The sequence below is a fragment of the Podarcis tiliguerta genome (genome assembly GCF_965153285.1).
Source record: "Podarcis tiliguerta genome assembly, chromosome: 1".
Lineage (NCBI taxonomy): Eukaryota > Metazoa > Chordata > Lepidosauria > Squamata > Lacertidae > Podarcis > Podarcis tiliguerta.
In genome coordinates, this window is record NC_139534.1 from 42,602,349 (window position 1) to 42,621,514 (window position 19,166).

A 19,166-nucleotide genomic window follows, 5' to 3' on the forward strand; every position below is an offset into this window, starting at 1 on the left:
GCCAGACTGTGACCTCTGCTCCAGGGAAGATAATGTGGCATTTTCTGTCCCTTTACGTGATTTTTTCTTTTTGTATATTTTAAACACTGACTTCTTTATATTCAAGCCTATGCATAATACTCAAAAAGAAGCTTGGTGAAAGAAGGTATGCACATAGGATAATGATCTTTTCATTTGTCACAATGCTGCAACAATAACAACAAACAACAGCGTGAAGCTTTATGACTGCAACTAAGAGACCAAACAATGGTAAATTACTTGTTTGGTTACACTTAGTCCTGTTGCATCCTGGATACAAGCATCTCTTTAAAAATGAGGAGAAAATCAATGCAGCCTCACAGTATGATTTTGGTGGTGACGTGTTTGGCAGGTGAAGGTTGATTGTTTCTACATTGCTTCCTGGAATCTGGTGACCAACAAACATATAAAGTACACTTCATCTTAACCTAAGTGTTGGCGTTAGTATTATTGTAAAGTCAAGGAGAATATTCTGAAGCTGCCTCCCCAGCTCACACACACACACTCTTCAGATATAGTTATGTAGCAATGAGCAGCTAGAGTTCTGATATCCAAGCAAAAGTTATGGGAGTTTGTTTTTGAACAAAATTTTAGAAGAGCAGAAGGAGCAGGGTTCTACTCTGCCTGCCAGTCTCACTATAAGGCTAATTTGGTCCCAAACCAAACTGAAACTAGACTGGCACCCAAATAATCAGTCTACAGAAATGTCTGCATTTGTTCCACCTCGACCTTGTCAATCACTTCCCTAGAAAGAAAGTATTTGTGACTGAGTGATAGTTGTTACAATGAATTGGATCCAGGACTGGCTTTTTCAGTTGTTGTTGTGCCACTACCTCCTTTAAGGTGATAGGCACCAATCCCTCATGCAAAGAAGCATACTCAACTTTCTGGACCCAACCAATCAAAATAGGTTATTTTGCAGCAGTACACAGAACACATACAACTGGGCCAGTTACATAGCTGTCAACTTACAGATTTGAAAATAAGGGACCAGCAGCCTTGAAAATAAGGGACCAGCAGTCCAAATAAGGGACCTGAAGCCTCACCTGTTCTAGGCACTCCAGTCTTCCTGTCTTCCTGCAGTCTGGTCAAACTCATGCTGGGTAGCTTCGAGAACACTGTCCAACCAACTTTGTAACCAGAGGTTCAACTGAATAGAATCTGAATCACATGCACCACAAGGCCTATGCAGCCTCAACTTAAGATGGCTCCCCGGCCTGGCTTTGCACTGCAAAGTTTGCAGCAGCACGTGCAACAAAACGGCATCCAGCATTCAAAAAACCCCTCAGCTTGCATTAACTAGCCGCACACAAGGCATTCAAGCTCAACCCGCCAGTCGTTCTTAGACTTCTTATTGGGTGAGCAACACAGTCAAGCAACACAGTTGGAGCCTCCCTCCTCCCTGGCCGGCAGGGAGGGAGGGAGGGAGAGGAGCTGCTTGCTTTGAAATTTAAGGGACATCATTTAAGGGACATCCATCAATAAGGGACAGCAGCGGGACATGGCGCTGGAATAAGGGACTGTCCCTTCAAATAAGGGACACTTGACAGCTATGGCCAGTTATAAACAAAAATCTGCATCTGCTGTATGCAGATAATTGGTCTGGTTTGGCCAAGTAACTATGGGCTTTGGGTTGTGTGGTCAGAAACTTGTTTGATTGATAGAGGACAACCAAGTCTCTTTATAAATATCTCAGTTATAGTGGTTCTAGTCATACCTACAGAACAAAGTCCAAAGATTAGCATTGGGAGAGTGCTTTTTCACAGCCTGGGGTGCTGCAGGGCACTATTTTAATGTTATTTAATAGTTACATGAAGCTGCTGGAGATATCAATAAGAGTTTGGGGACAAGGTGCCATCAGTACAGTGATGATATCCAGCTCTATTTCTCCATAACATCTGAATCAGGAGAGGTTGTGCAGGACCTGGACTAAGGCCTGGACACAATGGTGGGATAGATGAGGGAAAATAAACTGAGCTTGAATACCTGCTAGGCAGAGGCACTCCAGCACAACTTCTTATGATGTGTTGTTGATAGAGGACACCTTTATCAATGGCATCTTTACAGCCCAAACCCTGATTTACAGATTTGAAAGAATTTCGGTGATGGGATGAAGAATGGAAGAAACAGCAGCAGAACAATTGCACTGTTAGGCGTAAAGCAAAATAATTATCAAAACTATAACTATCATAGCTTGTGTCTTATCAAATCCTGAGGAGCACCAGTTTGAGGGCCTCAATACAGCATTTACTGGATATAAGTAGTTCACTAGGCCTGCTAAGGTCTGGGAGTCGGCAAGAAGGAATAATAAAACAGATTGCAGGAGGACACTCCAAGTACTCTAGTTGTATGTTTGATGCTCAGTCTTCATGATTGCTTATGTCAGATTACATGACCATATTCCAGGCCCTGAAATGATGTCTAGCAAATTAGGGATAACTGTAGTGCACACACAGTCCATGTGGGCCCATTGTTTCATGGGCTGTGACAGGAGGGTTATAAACTGTGGAGGAAGGACTGGATCATAGTCATAGTGAAGTACATGAACACTTTCCTGTTGGGCAACATTAGCTAAATCTCCTGCTTAATTTTCTGCAATCATGATTTTGGATTCTGGTGGAGCTTTTAAACAGCTCAGAATTCTATTCTGGCTTGCAATCTATACTCAGTATCTATATCTTCAAATTTAAAAATCTATCAGCCAGTTAAGGAATTGGGAAGTGTCATACTGTAATGAATAATTCAATATAATCTTGAATGGAGATGGAAAATGCATAGCCTATTGTGAAATGTGAGAATAAACATTAAGGAGAAAGGAATATGCTCCAGTAAGAGGCAAGAAATATAAAGCATGCATATGAATTCACAAAGGTATCAAAAGAAAAGTTCTCCTGGTTACAAGATTCAGAAAGTTTTTGCAGTGTGAAGGGGAAATACTTTTACTGCATTGTATAAACTGTGCATTGTGAATTTGTGAGATTTCTGAAGCCAGAACAACATTTATTGAAATGTTAGACAAAGGTAGCAACATAGATTTAGTACAAAAAAATAAAAGATTGGACAGTGATGTGATGTGAATTTTCTAGCTTACATACAAAAAGATACATCATTTTTCAAGAGAATGGGTGGCTCTCAATACCATCTTCAGTAATGTTATATGGTAAAGTATATTTTCAAAAACATGCAACAAAGCCAGCTTTTCAGAATCTTCAACAAAGCTGCTACATCTGTCTAATGGTTTAAAGGGTTCTCCCCCACTCTCAGTGGTTTCATGCGATTCTTCTAGGGTTTCAAAAAAGTGCCAGTTTTATTTAATATTTAGTGATTTTCAAATAAATTTACAGAATCCTGATTTGAAGATGATTATAGCAAAGAAACAGGGAGATCAGAAAATGTTGCCATAGAGGGGGGAAAACACCTCATTAATTACATATATTGTGAATATTAATGCTTCCTAGGGACCAAAACAATCAGGTGGCAGGTAAGAGCTGTTTGGCAGGGGAACAGATTCCCATGTGAAGTGGTGAACTCTCCTTCCTTGGAGGTTTTTAAGCAGAGGTTGGATGGCCATCTGTCATTGATGCTTTAGCTGAGATTCCTGCATTGCAGGGGATTGGATTAGATGACTCTTGGGTCCCTCACAACACTTAAGATTCCATGATTCTATGAAATCCCAGTAGACTACTAGCTTCTGCTGTTGACCGCTGCTAAATGGAGGAGGGAACCCAGTAGCCTTACTGGAGGGCATCAATGAAGAGGCAGTGGAGGCACATGAGCAGTGTGGTGGCAAATGGCCGCATAGTGCATGGTATCAGCATGGCCACTGCCTCATGGCATCCTTTGGAAATTGGGGCCTCCTACCTTTTCCAGGAGCATTCAGTATTGGATTGCTAGTGCATGGTGGAAGGCATATTAATACTGTTGAAGATGGGATGTAAGGGGCAAAACTGCATGTTTATTGGGGGATTCATAAGCTATATTTGGACTGGAATTAAGGCTTTCAAATGAAGAGTTGTATGCTTCAAAGGAAGTAGGATTAGTGTAAATGCAGATGCAGTGAGGAGTTCAACATTTTTTAATATATTGTACTATAATTTGGTTGTCTATCTCTATATATTCTTTGTAAACTTGTCATCTAAAAGTCCAAATATAATGGTAAAGGTAAATGGTATATCGTCTCAATTGGGACTTGCCAGTTTCAGCTGTTATTATCCCCTTTGTATATTCACAGAGAAACTTAGCAAACTTTCTAATTGTTCTTTTACTCCTTTGGGCACCAACCTTTTAGGGCTTGTGGGCTGATTTGCAAACCAGAGGAACCACACTAGAATGTTTCTTTCAGCCCTAATTTAGGGGGGGGGCACCCTGTGGGTGCCAGGAAAGACAAGCATGAGCTTGTAGAAAAGGTTGTACTTGTCTGTCTTAAGCTCTTACAGTGAAATGCTGTGACCTGTGTTTCGAATACCATATATCTCTATATATTCTGCCTTTATGGAGAGAAAAAATAGCTTCAAGGAATAAAATAAAAATAAAAATAGCAATTTCTCTTCTACAAGTTACCTAGTAGTCTATGGCTTTAAAATGTCAAGAAAGATGCTCAAGCAAGCAATAATGTCCCCTGGACCACGGCATCACCTGCAGCAGGTGATATGGTTGCAGAACTGGAAGAGGGAACACTGTCTCTCGTTTCCTGCAGGCTTTGACCCTGTAGCTGGCTGCATCCAGCAACCAGAGGGCTTTCCCACATACCTGCCAACCTAGCATTTCAAAAGCACGTCAAAGTGCAAGTAGATAAATAGGGACCGCTCCGGTGGGAAGGTAAATGGCGTTTCCGTGCGCTGCTCTGGTTCGCCTTAAGCGGCTTAGTCATGCTGGCCACATGACCCAGAAGCTGTACGCCGGCTCCCTCGGCCAATAAAGCGAGATGAACGCAGCAACCCCAGAGTCGGTCACAACCGGACCTAATGGTCAGGGGTCCCTTTACCTTTACTTGACTGTTGCTGAAATAAAAATCTGTATTTTTAATGAATGGGAAGGATTCAGCTTTCAGTATGGGTCTGGGGTTGTGTGAAGCCTTTGGTAATCTAGTCAGGGTTTTCTATATAAAAAAGTGTGATTTGCTGTTTCAATTTTCTTTTCTTTTTCTTTAGATGAACTGTCAAATTCATCAGAAAGCAGATTGTCTTTAGAAGACCTCTTCAGAAAAGAATTTATAGTTCACAATCCAGAAGCCAAATGGATCAATGGTATGTTGCACATACTCTTTTTAGTACTATATAGAAAGATATGGGAATGGGGATATTAGAGGGGAAATCAGTTGCTGTACCAACCAAACTCTTAATTTGATGAGCTCTACACATGAGAATTTTCTTCCTACTGAGGATTGATCTTAAGATCTGGACAACCTATGATTTATCACGTTGTGAAACTTCAGGTACCCAAGTGTCCAAATAATTCCACCATAACTTCATCTATACAAGAATTATGAAAAGAACTTATTTCATTTTGGTACTGATTGTTGTCAATAAGTTGAGGTATGGCTCAAGAAACTAAACAGCTTGCAGACCATCTTATGTGAGATGAGGAAAAGCTGTGAGTTTGGTTGTGAATAAATCTCCTGGAACAAGTTTGGAACTGGGAAAAGGTCCTGATGCATAAGGAAGATTAGGCACAGGTAGTGCAGAGAAGAGGAGGCTGAAAGAAACATAGAATTGTCTAATAAAAAATTCTCACAAACTGATATGCTTGCATGATAACTGCATCTGTTGTAGTTGCCTTTTCTTAACAACTATTAAAGGTGTCTTCTTTTGCCTCTGGGTATTGAAATAATGTTAAAAATCAGTACAGCAAAACACACAACTGTAAAATCACATAACTTTAACCTATGCCACTGCTTTCTTCTCTGAATCCATCTATCACAACCTACAGCAGTGATTGATAATTGGATCTGGTGGGTAAACTTTGATAGCCAGTGTGTTGTAAAGTGCAACATACAAATTGACACGAGATGGCAACAGCGAGCAATGGCAAATTCAATTATCTTTTTTTCAAAACTATTTTTTAAAAAACAAAAAACATATTTTCACAGCATTTTTATGTGTGTAGATTCTACCCAGATGTCCTAATGATGCCAGAAGACTTGAGATCTGTCAGATGAGGTCACTGTTACCATTATAAAGCCCTTATCTCACAATATTCATGCATTAGGCCGTGTATATACAACTATTATTACTACTACTACTACTAATTTATTATTTATACCCCACCCATCTGGCTGGGTTTTCCCAGCCACTGTATATACTACTGCTTCCTCCTGTCTTACCCACTTGCTTCTTCTATCCCTATACCACTATTATATTTTCCTGGTTTCTCACCTTCCTCCTGTCTTTCCTCCTCTCATCTTTTTACTGCATCTATTATGACTCAGTGGTGAACTGCCAAATTCTGTGGGAGATGTAGTATTGAGTGGTTAGAGGTGTTGCTGCTTAAATTGTTCTCCAGGGCCAGCTACCTAGGCTGTTTCTCATTTGATAGACAAAAAGGTTGGCACTTTTACTATGTTGTCTTTCTTAGGATCTTATGAATAACTGCCTGTAGTGCTCATTAAGTTTGTAGGCAGTATTTTTTGTTGATAGTTTAAAAAACAGCAACAGTGTTTAGATGACAGGGAAGCTGTTAATACAATGGAGACCTTGAAATATGGAGTAGACAGATTTGAGTAGTTAAACTTTGAGGATTTTTGTAATTGATTTTGTAGTTGTTTTATTGTTGTTTGTTAATGCTCCCCCTGAAAAATATATTTTCAGAATTTATCTTTGTGACATATTAGGGTTGGGAACTAATACTAGATTATGTATCGACACTATGCCTATGCTCGCTCCACCAATAGATATGTGGGCCTTGTATTTGTCTTTTGGATATTATTCTGGTTAGTAAGATTAAATAATAATGTGAGCCTTGTTTCGTAAACAGTTTTTTCTAGGCTATAAATACCATATGCTGGAGTAAACCCTGATTTAGTCAGGCATGTTGGAAATCGTCTTACGGTACTTATTTATGAGAACTGGATGAAGGGTTGACAAGAAAAGTGCAATAATTGGTATACGACAGAGATAATATTTTGTAAATTCAGATTTTGATGTTCATTTTTTTTTGCACATTCAAATAGTTATGGCAATAACACTTAATTCTTATTCAAAAATAAAGTATAATATCAATTCAGTCACTACCTTGTGGCATATCATCAAGTGATCATGACACTGACATGAAATAAGTTCTCATACTGATAAATTCAGCAAAGTGTTTCTCAGTGAGAGTCTCATATACTAATTATATTTCACAATTCTATTTAAGACAGCGGCAGCGTTCATTCTTTGCAATATCATTTCACTGAGTTTGTAACACTGGTATTTTCACTGTATCTCAGTCACAATTATCGTAGCCTGCTAGAACCTCTTACACAAAATGGTATGTTCTTAATTTTTACACAAATTTTATAGCAGATTTTTGAAAGAGCTTCCCTTTCCCACTCCCCACAGGTTGGTTACAGGTGTTGATGCCTAATGCACCAAAAGAGAGCTATAGAAAGCCTGGCTCTGCATGAACAATCCATTGAGAGCATGTAAATGGGCTCTCTGGATTGTGGCCTATGCCTTTTATGCTATAATTAAATTCTATCAGATCAGCCACTGTTCTCTAATATGATTCTGAAAAGAGGTCTAGATGTCTGTCAGGCTTTTGAAGATGTTAAATGAGAGTGCATCTACTTTTAGTAGTATTGATTTTTAACATTTAATTTTAAAAAAGTGAAAATTTAAAACGCTGCCAGTGAGTGATACAAAATGTGTTAAGATTAAGGGCACATTGAAAGAGAAGTATAGGCTATGCCACAGGAGTAGAAATGGGAGGAAATGGCCTTAATTTGCTTAAACTACACTGCTGCATTGAATTATGAGGTATTAAAATGGTTATCAGATGGTTTGGAATTACAAAAAGGCAAGGCTATTAAAGGAATGCATGAGAATTCGGTTGCAAAAATCTTTGTAAAGTACAGTTAAATTGGCATGGACATGGGGTAGTATTCTTGGGGAAAGTGATGTGTGCTGGATCTTGGGACCCCATAATTCATTCAAGTGTTGGTTCAGTGCATGATCCATCTTAGGGCTCCTCTAATTAATTTGAAAGTATCAGTTCTTTGGAAATCACTATATTACAAGAATAGCGACTCTAACTTCTTAATATAAATTTTTACTTTAATAATTGTTTAAGCCATGAAAATTCATCATTGGCTATACTTGTTGAAACACTGTCATATTTATTTTCTACAGGCATATTTTTGGTAAGGTTTCCCCCCTGAAACATACACAAATGCTGCACTATTTGAAAGTCATTTTAACTAGTAATCTCTATACACATTAGTCTCCCATGCCTACAAAGGAAACTGGCCAAACTTCAGGTTCTATTATTATAGTATCTTTAGCCACCCACAGTACTAGCCTAACCATGTCTACTCAAAAGTAAGCCCAACTTAATTAAATTGGGCTTTCTCTCAAGTAAATTGAGTTAGGATTGTGGCCTGAATGCTGCTTGTACTCAGAAGCTGTTCTTTTGGCCAGGAATATGTATGTGAAGGTTTTCATAAGATAGTTAATTGATCAGATAAGGCCAAAGGCAAACAAATTGGCTATTTAATCAGCATTCATTCCAATACTGTCTAATCTCCCTGTAAACAAACCAGGATGAAGGCTGAGTGAACAAGTCACCAGGAAGTTCCCTATGCACAACAAATCTGATTGGGCAGGGAAGCAGAGGACAAGAGGCATAACAAGAAATGGACCTCATATATTACAATTATGGGGTAAATTCAGCTTGTTTCTTGTCTGAGAACACAACAGAGTGCTTTGCTGTAGTTCTAAATACACTGGAAATCAGTGCCATACTCTTCCAGTTGTTCTGTGTAAGCACTGCAGCTTTTCACATGGAATGAGCCACCTTGTCCCTTCATACTTTGTTCAGGGGGTCCCTCCTGATCCCCCACCACCGTAAACCAAATTTCAGGGGGTTGCACAGGGGGATGAGTGGGGACAGCCATGTTGTGCAATTGCAGATTTGCTGACGGAGCTGGATAGGTGAATCACCACCACTAGTTAAACACCACAAATGAATACTGTAGGACAGAACTTTCCAAACACGTTTTAGACATGCATAATTTCATAACACAGTAATTCAGTTTTACTAGCAAACCGGAGGTTAAACTAACCCCTTTCTAGCCCCAAGAGGAGCGCAAGGAGCTTTCGTGTAACACACCTACTCAATGCAGCTGACACGCTAACGTGGCACGACACACACACTTTTGGAAAGCTCTGCTATAGGAATTAAGTCTGAGTAAACATGCAGAACTATGCTGGCAACTGCTATACCAAACACATACTAGAAAGCAAATCCCATTATGCACACTTCTGAGTAAACATGCACTAGATTTGTTTAAACCTCTCATTAATGTTTTAAGCAGACACTGAAAAGACTAAAGTGAAGGCACCTGCATCTTTTAAATGTGTGATACTTAATACTTAGTGTAAGCAAGTTTTATTTTTTTAATAATTAAAGGGACACTTTTGTGGACTTACACTGCTATGTTGATATTTTTGCAGAATGGGAAACTAAAAAAAAAAGAGGGGGGGATGAATTCAATTATAGCAGCTACCCAGTTTCCTGTTTCTGATTTAATATCATAATTATCATAATTATTTCTTCTAACAGCATATACTATTGTCTACTTTGCAGGTGGCTACTTTGTAGGGATGGGGCTGCAATCTGAAGAGAAAATGCTCAAGTGTTGTAAGCAGAATTCAGTTTAACACAGCCCACCTCAGACAGATCTCCCTTCCTCAGTTCTACTAAGATGTCTGCAAGTAATAAGAGAAAGAAAGATTAATAACAATAATAATCATGAAGGGGGAACAGGGTATCAGTCTGTAAAGGTCTGACTTGTCCCAGATGATTTTATGATGCGAAACTTGCTGGGAGGCACCCACCCACCGACAACCCTGAGTCTTTTTTCAGGATGATATCTCTGCCACACACATGCAGTAGCATTTTTCTCAGGTGCAACACTTCTAAGCAACATGTACACAGAGAAATGCATTGAAGGGCTAAACTGTGATAATTTTCTGCTATGGGCAAAAAACTACTTTGCAAAGGAGGTTGTCCTGCTCCAAGGGTCCTCTTCAGTGGGTGGGCATACCACCCCTGGCAACAATTTCACCAAGTGCAGCCAGTAAGGTGTGTTTCCTCTGCCAGTGGTTTTCTCCCACCTTTCTAACAAAGGTAAAGTTGTATTATTCCCACGGTTTCCCTCGACTTGCAAAAGGAAGAGAGCCACTGGTGTGTTGTTGTTTTTGCAAGCATTTATTTTAAGTGCTTGCAAAGCCCTTGAGGTTCTGTGCATATTTGAAGCGAATGCTTGCAAAATATTAATGATTTTGGAGGCAATGGGGAGATGCTTTCCCGTCCCTACTTGACTATTAACAGAATTGTCTTGCGTGCAAACAACTGCATTGGAATGTCCTTGGGATGTATAGGAAGAGAGGAAAAGGAAAAGAAATATGTTGTTTTCTTCTTCTTGTCACATTCTACTCACTCTTTCCCATCACTATAACTTTTGCTTGTTATAAATATCTTTAGCCCATGGGTGCATCTTGCTGCACAGCAAGTATTCAAAATTTTATTTACCAAAGTCTGCTCTGCGGAAATGAATTTAGTCCCACTAGAGCAGGCATGGCCAAACTCGGCCCTCCAGATGTTTTGGGACTACAACTCCCATCATCCCTAGCTAACAGGACCAGTGGTCAGGGATGATGGGAACTGTAGTCCCAAAACATCTGGAGGGCCAAGTTTGCGGATGCCAGCACTAGAATGTATGAGAAGAGTGGCTCCACCCCACACCCAGAATTTACAGATACTTTGTCGTCTTCCTAATGGCAGAATTAAAGCCAGATCTCTTTCGGAATTAAGAAATCCGGAACCAGCAGGGAAGGCAGCGACAAGAAAGTCAGGGCCAGAAAAAGAATCATAATCACTATCACTTGCTCAGATGTAAGTCTTACTGTGTTTAATGGAGCTTACATCCAGGCAAATGGGCTTTGATTTAGGGTTAACATTGTAATTTATTGTCCCTTTAACAGCTGTATGGCAGGCAAAAGTTCAACAAATCAAAGCTTTTCCAGTACAGAAATACAATTCTGTGAAAAGGTTCACTATAAGTGTACTGTCTCTAATTTTGTGTTATGGCAACCATTTTGTGTCTGGTGCCCACACCATTCTCTCAAAATTCAAAATTAGCCGAGTAGCCTAGAAAACAGACAGGAGTAAGGAGGATTCACAAAAAAGCGTGCTAATCTGCATTTAGCTAGGTACGAGCAAGCAGCTCTAAAATAAACTAAGTATAGTCTGAATACAGGTGCATATTTCTAAGAGTCCCAGCATACAGGGTGGAAAGTTTACAGGAAAGGTAAAATGTTTCCTGATAAACATTAAGGACGCAATTGTTGAAAGCACAGTGAGAAGCATGGAAGAAGTCATGGAGCTAAAAATGATTAATGTGGCATCAGAAGGCTGATCCTGTAGAGCTCTTTGTGACAGTATGTAGAGGATGAGAAAAGCAACAGGAAGGATGATATATTGGCAGGCAAAGAGAGCGAAAGAGAGCTTTTAGAGGATGCAGCAGATCTGTGAGAAATGATTTTGGCTGTGGTGTAGTCAGTAAGCAGACTGCAGCAGGACCTGAGGATGGGAAACCAAAAAGTTGGACTGCAGATAGAAATGTAGGGCAGGGAGCCACAGGGCCAGGTGCACAAGCTTCAGGCCAAGATGGATGGAGAGCTTGAGTGTTCACTTTACAATGGGAATGAGGAAGGATAACAGGATGTATAGAAGAAAAGCCCAGGGATAAAAGATGAAAACACATGGATCTAGTAGGCAGTCAGAGTACATTTATCTAGTCAGCCAAGCGGCCAGAGCATTCATAAATAAGCACCATAACCTGCCAATTGCTGTGGCATGAAGGAAAACATAGACATTGGTAGTCAAAATTGAAGAATACAGACTTCTAATCCTGGAAAGTTTCCATGAGCCCTTGCAACAAAGCAAAACCATGATCCTCTGTTTAGCGATTAACAAACAGGTCCAAATCTTGTATATCTTGTTTCTGAATATGCCAAAAAACTGACGTCTCTCATCCAATTCTGGTTCTGTGTGGATTTTTAAAGCGAAAAAGCTAAACAAATCACACAGAAAATTTTAAGAAACATCTTATAGATCCTACTTATGAGGTTGTCTGAGGGTTGCTTGCTTGTCTCCTTATTTATCAGTATAAAGCTACTAGGGACACCTTCAGAGCATGGCACCTGCACTGCACTGTCTGAGAAAGCTTTGAAAAAAATGTTCCAGGAACCAGCTGCATGTCAACTTCCATGATAATTGTTTGATTAAAGGAATGTTGATAGCTGCATTAAATACCTTGGTATTCTCCCCAAAGATTTGATGCAATTTAGAAGATGCAAAGCGTGCAAATGGACTAGGTTTGAGCAGATATGAGCAGTAGACATGAACGTTGTGCCTAAATTTCCATACCTGTTCCAGAACCTTACATTTTCTATTGAACTACTAAAGGAATAAAGTCAATGGTAAAAACAATAGTCACATTACTAGTGGGAAGAACAATGCACACACATCATAGTGAAGGCAAATTAGGTATACCTAACCTACTATAGCTGCTGTCGGTCTCCTTCCTTGGGCAGCTGCTGAAGAGTGGGCAAGGAGGCTACTGCCAATGGAGCCCACCCTCATGTGATGTACCAGCTCTGCTTTGAGGTGCAGGCAGAGGACAGGGCTCTGTCCTTTTGGGGAGAACCCCAAAACAGTACACAAGAGCCAGAGAAGGGGATTATTCCAGTTGGTAAGCTGCAATGCTTGCAGAGACGGAATGAATGTAAGAACTCAGTACTGAATTCCACCCCAATACTCTATCAGATACGCTCAATATGAACGATGGAAAAAATCCAAAGGCCTATATAGGTTACATAATTTGTTTAATAATAATGTATCTTTGAATAGAGTTCAATTGGTGGAGAGAAAAACTGTTTCCAGCTATTACAAAAAAAAAAACTTTTGCTAAACTTCTCCTCAGAACTTAACAGCCAGTTGAGATCCTTAACTTTTAATTAAAGTTTCTGTAAGCCTCTGTAGGTACTCTAGAAGGTTCTGTTTCTATTATTTACAGGGACCTCCTAACATGTGTTATGGGTTCTAATATGAGTTTGAAAGCAGTATGGGACGCTGACAATAATACTGGTACAGCAGAAGATCAAACTTGACAAGCACTGTGGCAAAAGCATCCAATTAGAGTTAGAGATTATATATTTCAGAACTAACTTGTAACAAATTGCTTCATTTGTCTGTTTAACAATAACAGGCACTAGAAAAACTCAGTATTGTTCAATGGGCAAACTAAAGCTAACTCCAAACCAAATTTTAAAACCCTAAGGATGAATTTCACTACATAGAATTTGCCTTGGTTGTGGTGAATGTCAGACATAAGTTCTTTTGTTAACGCTTGTCTATCCATAAAGTAAAATATAACATAAACTCAAAAACTCTTTAAACAAAAACTTGAGTCTCTGAGGGTCTTAAACAAAAAAGTCAATAATTTCTTCTATAAATTTCTCACTGGGATAGGTGTTAAACTTTTCTTTATGGACATGCAACGATACAAGCCAAGCAATTAAATTAAGTAGGTAAATAAATATGGGGAAAGCGATAGTTTACTTAGAGAAGGACCTGAAATATTTTCCTTGAAGCTTGAATTTATTTTATTCAAGATTATTTTATTCAATGTTTTAATGTGTTGTAAACCACTCTGAGATTTTTTTCTTCAAAATACAAGGCGGTATAGAAATGCAATGAAAAATAATAATCAATCTTCATCATCACCCTGTCGAAAGTGCTAAAATCGTTCAATTGTGTATATTGTAACTGGGAGGCAAAGAGCTGTGAGGACATTTTATTAGCAGGGAGCTTGTGGTGTGGTTCAAGAGGCCCATACTGGATATGCTAGATTATTACGGGTGAATTTCTTTGGTATGTCTTTTTACCCACAACTCTTACCAAGTAATGGATTGATCCCCAAAGTTTTCAAATTTATAAGGTTCCTGAGTGGAATTGGCATTGGCATTGGCTCAAAAGTCATTTTCTTCAGTGCAGTATCTGAGATGTATGCAGTTTCAGCAAACTCCGCAGGCTGGTTTTCATTACTGAAATGAGTCCTCGTGTGGTAATAAGATAATCCAAGTACGGAATGTAGATGGACTGCTGGTGGAACTCTTCTGGGATTGGTTAGGGTGAATGACAATGCTTCCATGCAAATATGTGGATGGTTGCTTTAGCATTGCTTTGATCTCCATCTGACATGGGGAAACCGTATCGTATAATAACAGCTGCACTCTTCCATTCACAAATCTGGCCAATCATTGTACCAGTATGAGAAAATAGCAGATGTACATACAGAATGAGGGCATAACAAGCATAGTTTGCCGCTTTTCTGTCCAACTGGCAACAACATTATTCTTTTCAGGTGAGTGGCAATCTTCTAGATTAAATAATGTTCACTTTTTCAAATGAGGAGGGTGGTATTATTCCATCTGAAATGGATTCAGAGAGCAGTTGGCTGACACAGACTCTAGTTTGTATTGGCAGTCCTGATTTTTGCAAAAAATGTCCTTGATTTCTTTCACAAGGCCACAGACTTTGATCCTCTGTTAATGTAATTTTGAATAATCCCCATATTACGTCATAAATTTCTTTTTAATTTTTTTTCAGCTATATACATATATGGAAAATATGGGGAAATCACTGAATTGGTTGGGGAAGTTTTTATAGTTGTGTGGTGACCACTTCAGTCCTTACTGCACCATTCTCTTACCATTGCTGATACATAACAGAAGGGAGTAGATGGCACTGTGGTCTAAACCACTGAGCCTCTTGGGCTTGCCGATTGGAAGGCTGGCAGTTCGAGTCCATGTGATGGGGTGAGCTCCTGTTGCTTTGTCCCTGCTGCTGCCAACCTAGCATTTCAAAAGCATAACAGCACAAGTAGATAAATAGGTACTGCTGCAGCAGGAAGGTAAACAGCGTTTCCATGCACTCTGGTACTTGTCACAGAGCCCCATTGTGCCAGAAGCGGTTTAGTCATGCTGGCCACATGACCTGGAAAGCTGTCAGCAGACAAACGCTGGCTCCCTTGGCCTGACGTGAGATGAGTGCCGCACCCAATAATCAAGTCCAACTGGACTCAACCATCCAGGGGTCCTTTACCTTTACCCTCATAATGGTACTTACACTATAGTACAGAAGCTGCTATCACAATCTTAGGGGGCAGGAAGCGGGAGAATTGTGGACATTAAAAGCATATGTCTGGATGAATCCCTAGAGTTTGGGGATATATTTCTGCCAATTACAAGTGTACTTGTCTCATAGCCAGTTCTGCCTGATATTTGACAGAGAGCTTCTATCACTTCCTTGCAATAATTTTTTTCTGGACACTCCGCTTAGACAAATTGCCTGCAAGAAATGCTGCTTAGGCATTACACCCCACACTTGGGTCTTGGGTACACAGATGCAATTTAACCCTTGGTTTGGAATATGTGCTACAAAAACAAAATAAGTACTATGAGATTTGGTTGATTATGTTTTTGATGGTCTAACTTAATTACATTTTTAATTTACTGCTACAAAAGTTGGACGTGGTGCACATACCGAGTAACATTAAATTGAACCACTGGCAACTGGTATGTTTTTGTTTATTCCAGTCTGACAAAGTTTCCAGGCAATTTGTGGGATATATTTGCCAACTAGTAATGACTATAGCAGCCATGTCTCTATTTGCCAAATAAGTAAATGTAGATTGATTTACATCCATTAATGGGGCTACACAAACTCATATTCTCTCTAGTGGGATAATTAAATTCTGGGAACTTTGTTAAAATAAAATTGCTAAACATTGAAATCAAGAAAAAAAACCACAATCAGGTTTTGGACTGAGTTGGAGTATTGGTGTTCCACATTGATTGGGCCTTTATTTCTATCCAAAGTGTTTGGTCTCAGTGTTTTGTTCTTGATGGCCTATTATGAGAAAACTTTCAATTTCTAACGCTTTTCAGTTTTAAAACTGGGCTGCTCTCCCAACCTCAGAATTCTCTCTTGCAGTTGCATAATGCTAATGTATACTGTAATGTATGGAATTTCAATTGTCTCTGGACTAAAGATTGTATTATTTTATTATTAATGTATACCATTTGGGGATATTTAATTAAAGGAGTTCATAAATTCTATAAAACGAAGAGTGATTCCCAAAATTTTAGTTATTGTTGTCTGATCCTTATGGGCATCACCCTTTAAACCAATGTAGAACTGAGTGCTCAGAAAAATACAGAATCCATTTACAAAAATCACATTTACAAAATGGAAGACTTGGCAGTCTCATCTTTCCTTGGTTTGCTCTCCATTAATTCCCCCCACAATACTATTTGATATAAAAAGTCTCAAACTGACTTAACAATATAAAATCCAAATGGATAAAACCAATTAAAAATCAGAAAACTGTACAATACAAAATATCTAAAATACTAATCCAACAACACAATAAAAAGGACAAGTTCTACCTCACCCCACTGAAATAACTACCACAGTAGAAGCTAACCTAATCATCAATGACCTGAGTAGATAGCCTGCCACCTAAGAACTAGCAGTGATGGAACACCATAATACAATTTCGGGGGGGGGGGAGCACAACTGAAAATTATACTTTAAATTATATAAAAGTTTAAATATTTTAAAAATTCTCCCCACAGGAATTTTTTTTTTACCAGTGCAATAGGGTTTGCTTGTTTCCTACGTTACAGAGGAATCTTTTCTTATTTCTAGAGATTGTGTCCTCCCTCATAGAGAGCACGTGTTGTGGTGAGATCACCTAAACTGCCTCCCTGTTGTGGGGCAGGACCGTTTGGGTAGCCACAATTGGTCGCCCCTCGGTTGCTGGGGCAGAAATTAGGCCTGTTGGGTTGTCTATTGGCCACCGAGGGGCGATTTAAGCTTCCCGTCTCTGGGAGTTTTCTTTTTCTTGCAACGTGCATCACCTGCCCTCCCACCCTATATTTAGGGCTGTTCTTTGGTCTTGCTATGCCTGTCTAGGGGGTTGTCTGTTTTGGAGCAGGGGCCCAGTAGAAATTTTGCCATTTGGCTGATTGGCGGTCGCCATTTGGTTTTTGCCTACCGTGTAGCAAATCGCCACAACTTTGTAAGGTTGGCTGTTAGGAATTGGTTCAATGTTTTGCGGAGGGGAAGTGGTTGGCTGTGCCTGCCCCTCCATTGCTGCTGCTAGGGAATTCCGTTAAATGAATCCAGGGGCTCGCCTTGCTTTTGTCTGATCCGCTTTCAGGGGTTAGGGCCACACCAGAGTCCATGGGAACTTATGGGGTGAACTGGAGCCTGTATGTTTTACTGACCTCTAGTGGAGTCCAGTTGTCAATCCTGCCCTGCCACTGTGCAGGGTCAGGTAGTTGGGAACCATTGCCTAGGCAACCACTCACATGCTATATAATTCAATAAAGTTGTGGCCAAATTATTGCCAGAAACCTTAAACTAAAATTCTATGTCTATTGTGCATTTATTTTGGGGGTGGTTTGGGGGGTCTTCACACACAACTGTCATACGTCTAGCTGAATATTTTATCATAAGCCTCCCAGATCACTGTGATGAGGACAGGCCTTCCTGCTCAAGCCCTTGACTCACAGCCAAGCTCATCTGTTGCACCTGTCTCACCCTGAGCGATGAAGTGGGGGGATTGATGTTGGGGCGGGGAGAGGAAAGCCATGCCTTGCCTCACAGGCAATGGCCGTGCATCAAACGGCAGGAGCAGACCAATCCCCCAAGAAGTAGCACTTGGCTTCATGCCAGGAATCCTTGGTGAGGCAGGCATGTGTGTGTGAGTAGCTGGATTTTCCTAGTCCGCTTTTAAAAGTGCACTGTGTAGGTGTGGCTTAATGTAAGAAAAACTTCATGTTGCTGTGCAGTGTCATCTTGCAGCTGCTGATCCTGGAATCCTCAGCCCAGGAGCTTATCCCTGAACTGTGCTTAGAGGGCACCTTGAAGCTCTTCTAATCAAAGTTGTTTTAACCCTTGGCACGTTTCTGGTGCCTAAGTGTGTCTGGACTTATTCCTGCTCCTACCTTGTTGAGTTTGCACCATCTGTCCACTGGAATAGAACTTTGTTTCTTTATGTAAAAGAAAGTACACTTGCTATTGTTCTTGGGTAGGAAAAGGACAAGTGTCCTCTATTTGAGGAGCTGGTCTGTCCAGGTCTAGCTTCATGATAAAAGAATCCAGAAAGAAGATCAGGAGAGCTGAAATTGCACATCAGTAATTAGCACCTCAGAAGCAAATTGAGCAAGGCACACAGGTCACCTGATGTATTGTGTATTTGTATTTATGCCATTTATGTCTAAATTTGCATCTATACATATGCCAGTAGGCCTATGTAGTTGTTAAAAGTTTTATTGAGTAGCCTGCCATTTCACTGATAGTTCGGTACTGCTTTTAATTGTTTATTTTTATATATATATATTGCTATGTACCAGCAATTCTGTGTACCACCATGAAAGGGTGGTATGGAAATACATTTTATGAATAGATAAATAAAAATTAGCATGTGTGAAGTTTCAAAAAATACAAAATGGGCACCTATGGCAGAAATCTATTCATCCACCTGGGAAAACTTGTTATAACAAATATATATTTTTGGTGATGCATAGGAGGCCAAGTTACTGTGGAAGGATGAAATACACATTTTCTATAAATCTTCTCCCCTATACACACACACCCCACTCAGCATGGGAGTCTATTCTGAGTGGTGTACTTTCATATATTTTCAATGGGGCATTCCCTAACTTGGGGGAAAGGGTGGTGACTATATGAAAAATACCCCTTAAATCCCTGTTCAGGTGACTGTGTTATTCACATGTGTATCCCCACAGTATATAATATTTCACTGAAACGGTTTCCACACTCTGGTGTGGGTGTAGGTGGATGTGAAATGG

General features: G+C 39.9%; 1 protein-coding gene across 3 annotated transcripts in view; it reads left to right on the forward strand.

The window, feature by feature from the left end:
- DPP10 (dipeptidyl peptidase like 10) overlaps nt 1-19,166 on the forward strand; it is a 542,405-nt gene that overhangs the window by 365,832 nt on the left and 157,407 nt on the right. For all 3 annotated transcript variants that reach the window (XM_083408081.1, XM_083408080.1, XM_083408082.1), the window contains one exon: nt 5,169-5,264. In XM_083408081.1, coding sequence (XP_083264207.1) covers nt 5,169-5,264 — 96 coding nt within the window. The remainder of the gene's footprint in view (nt 1-5,168; nt 5,265-19,166) is intronic.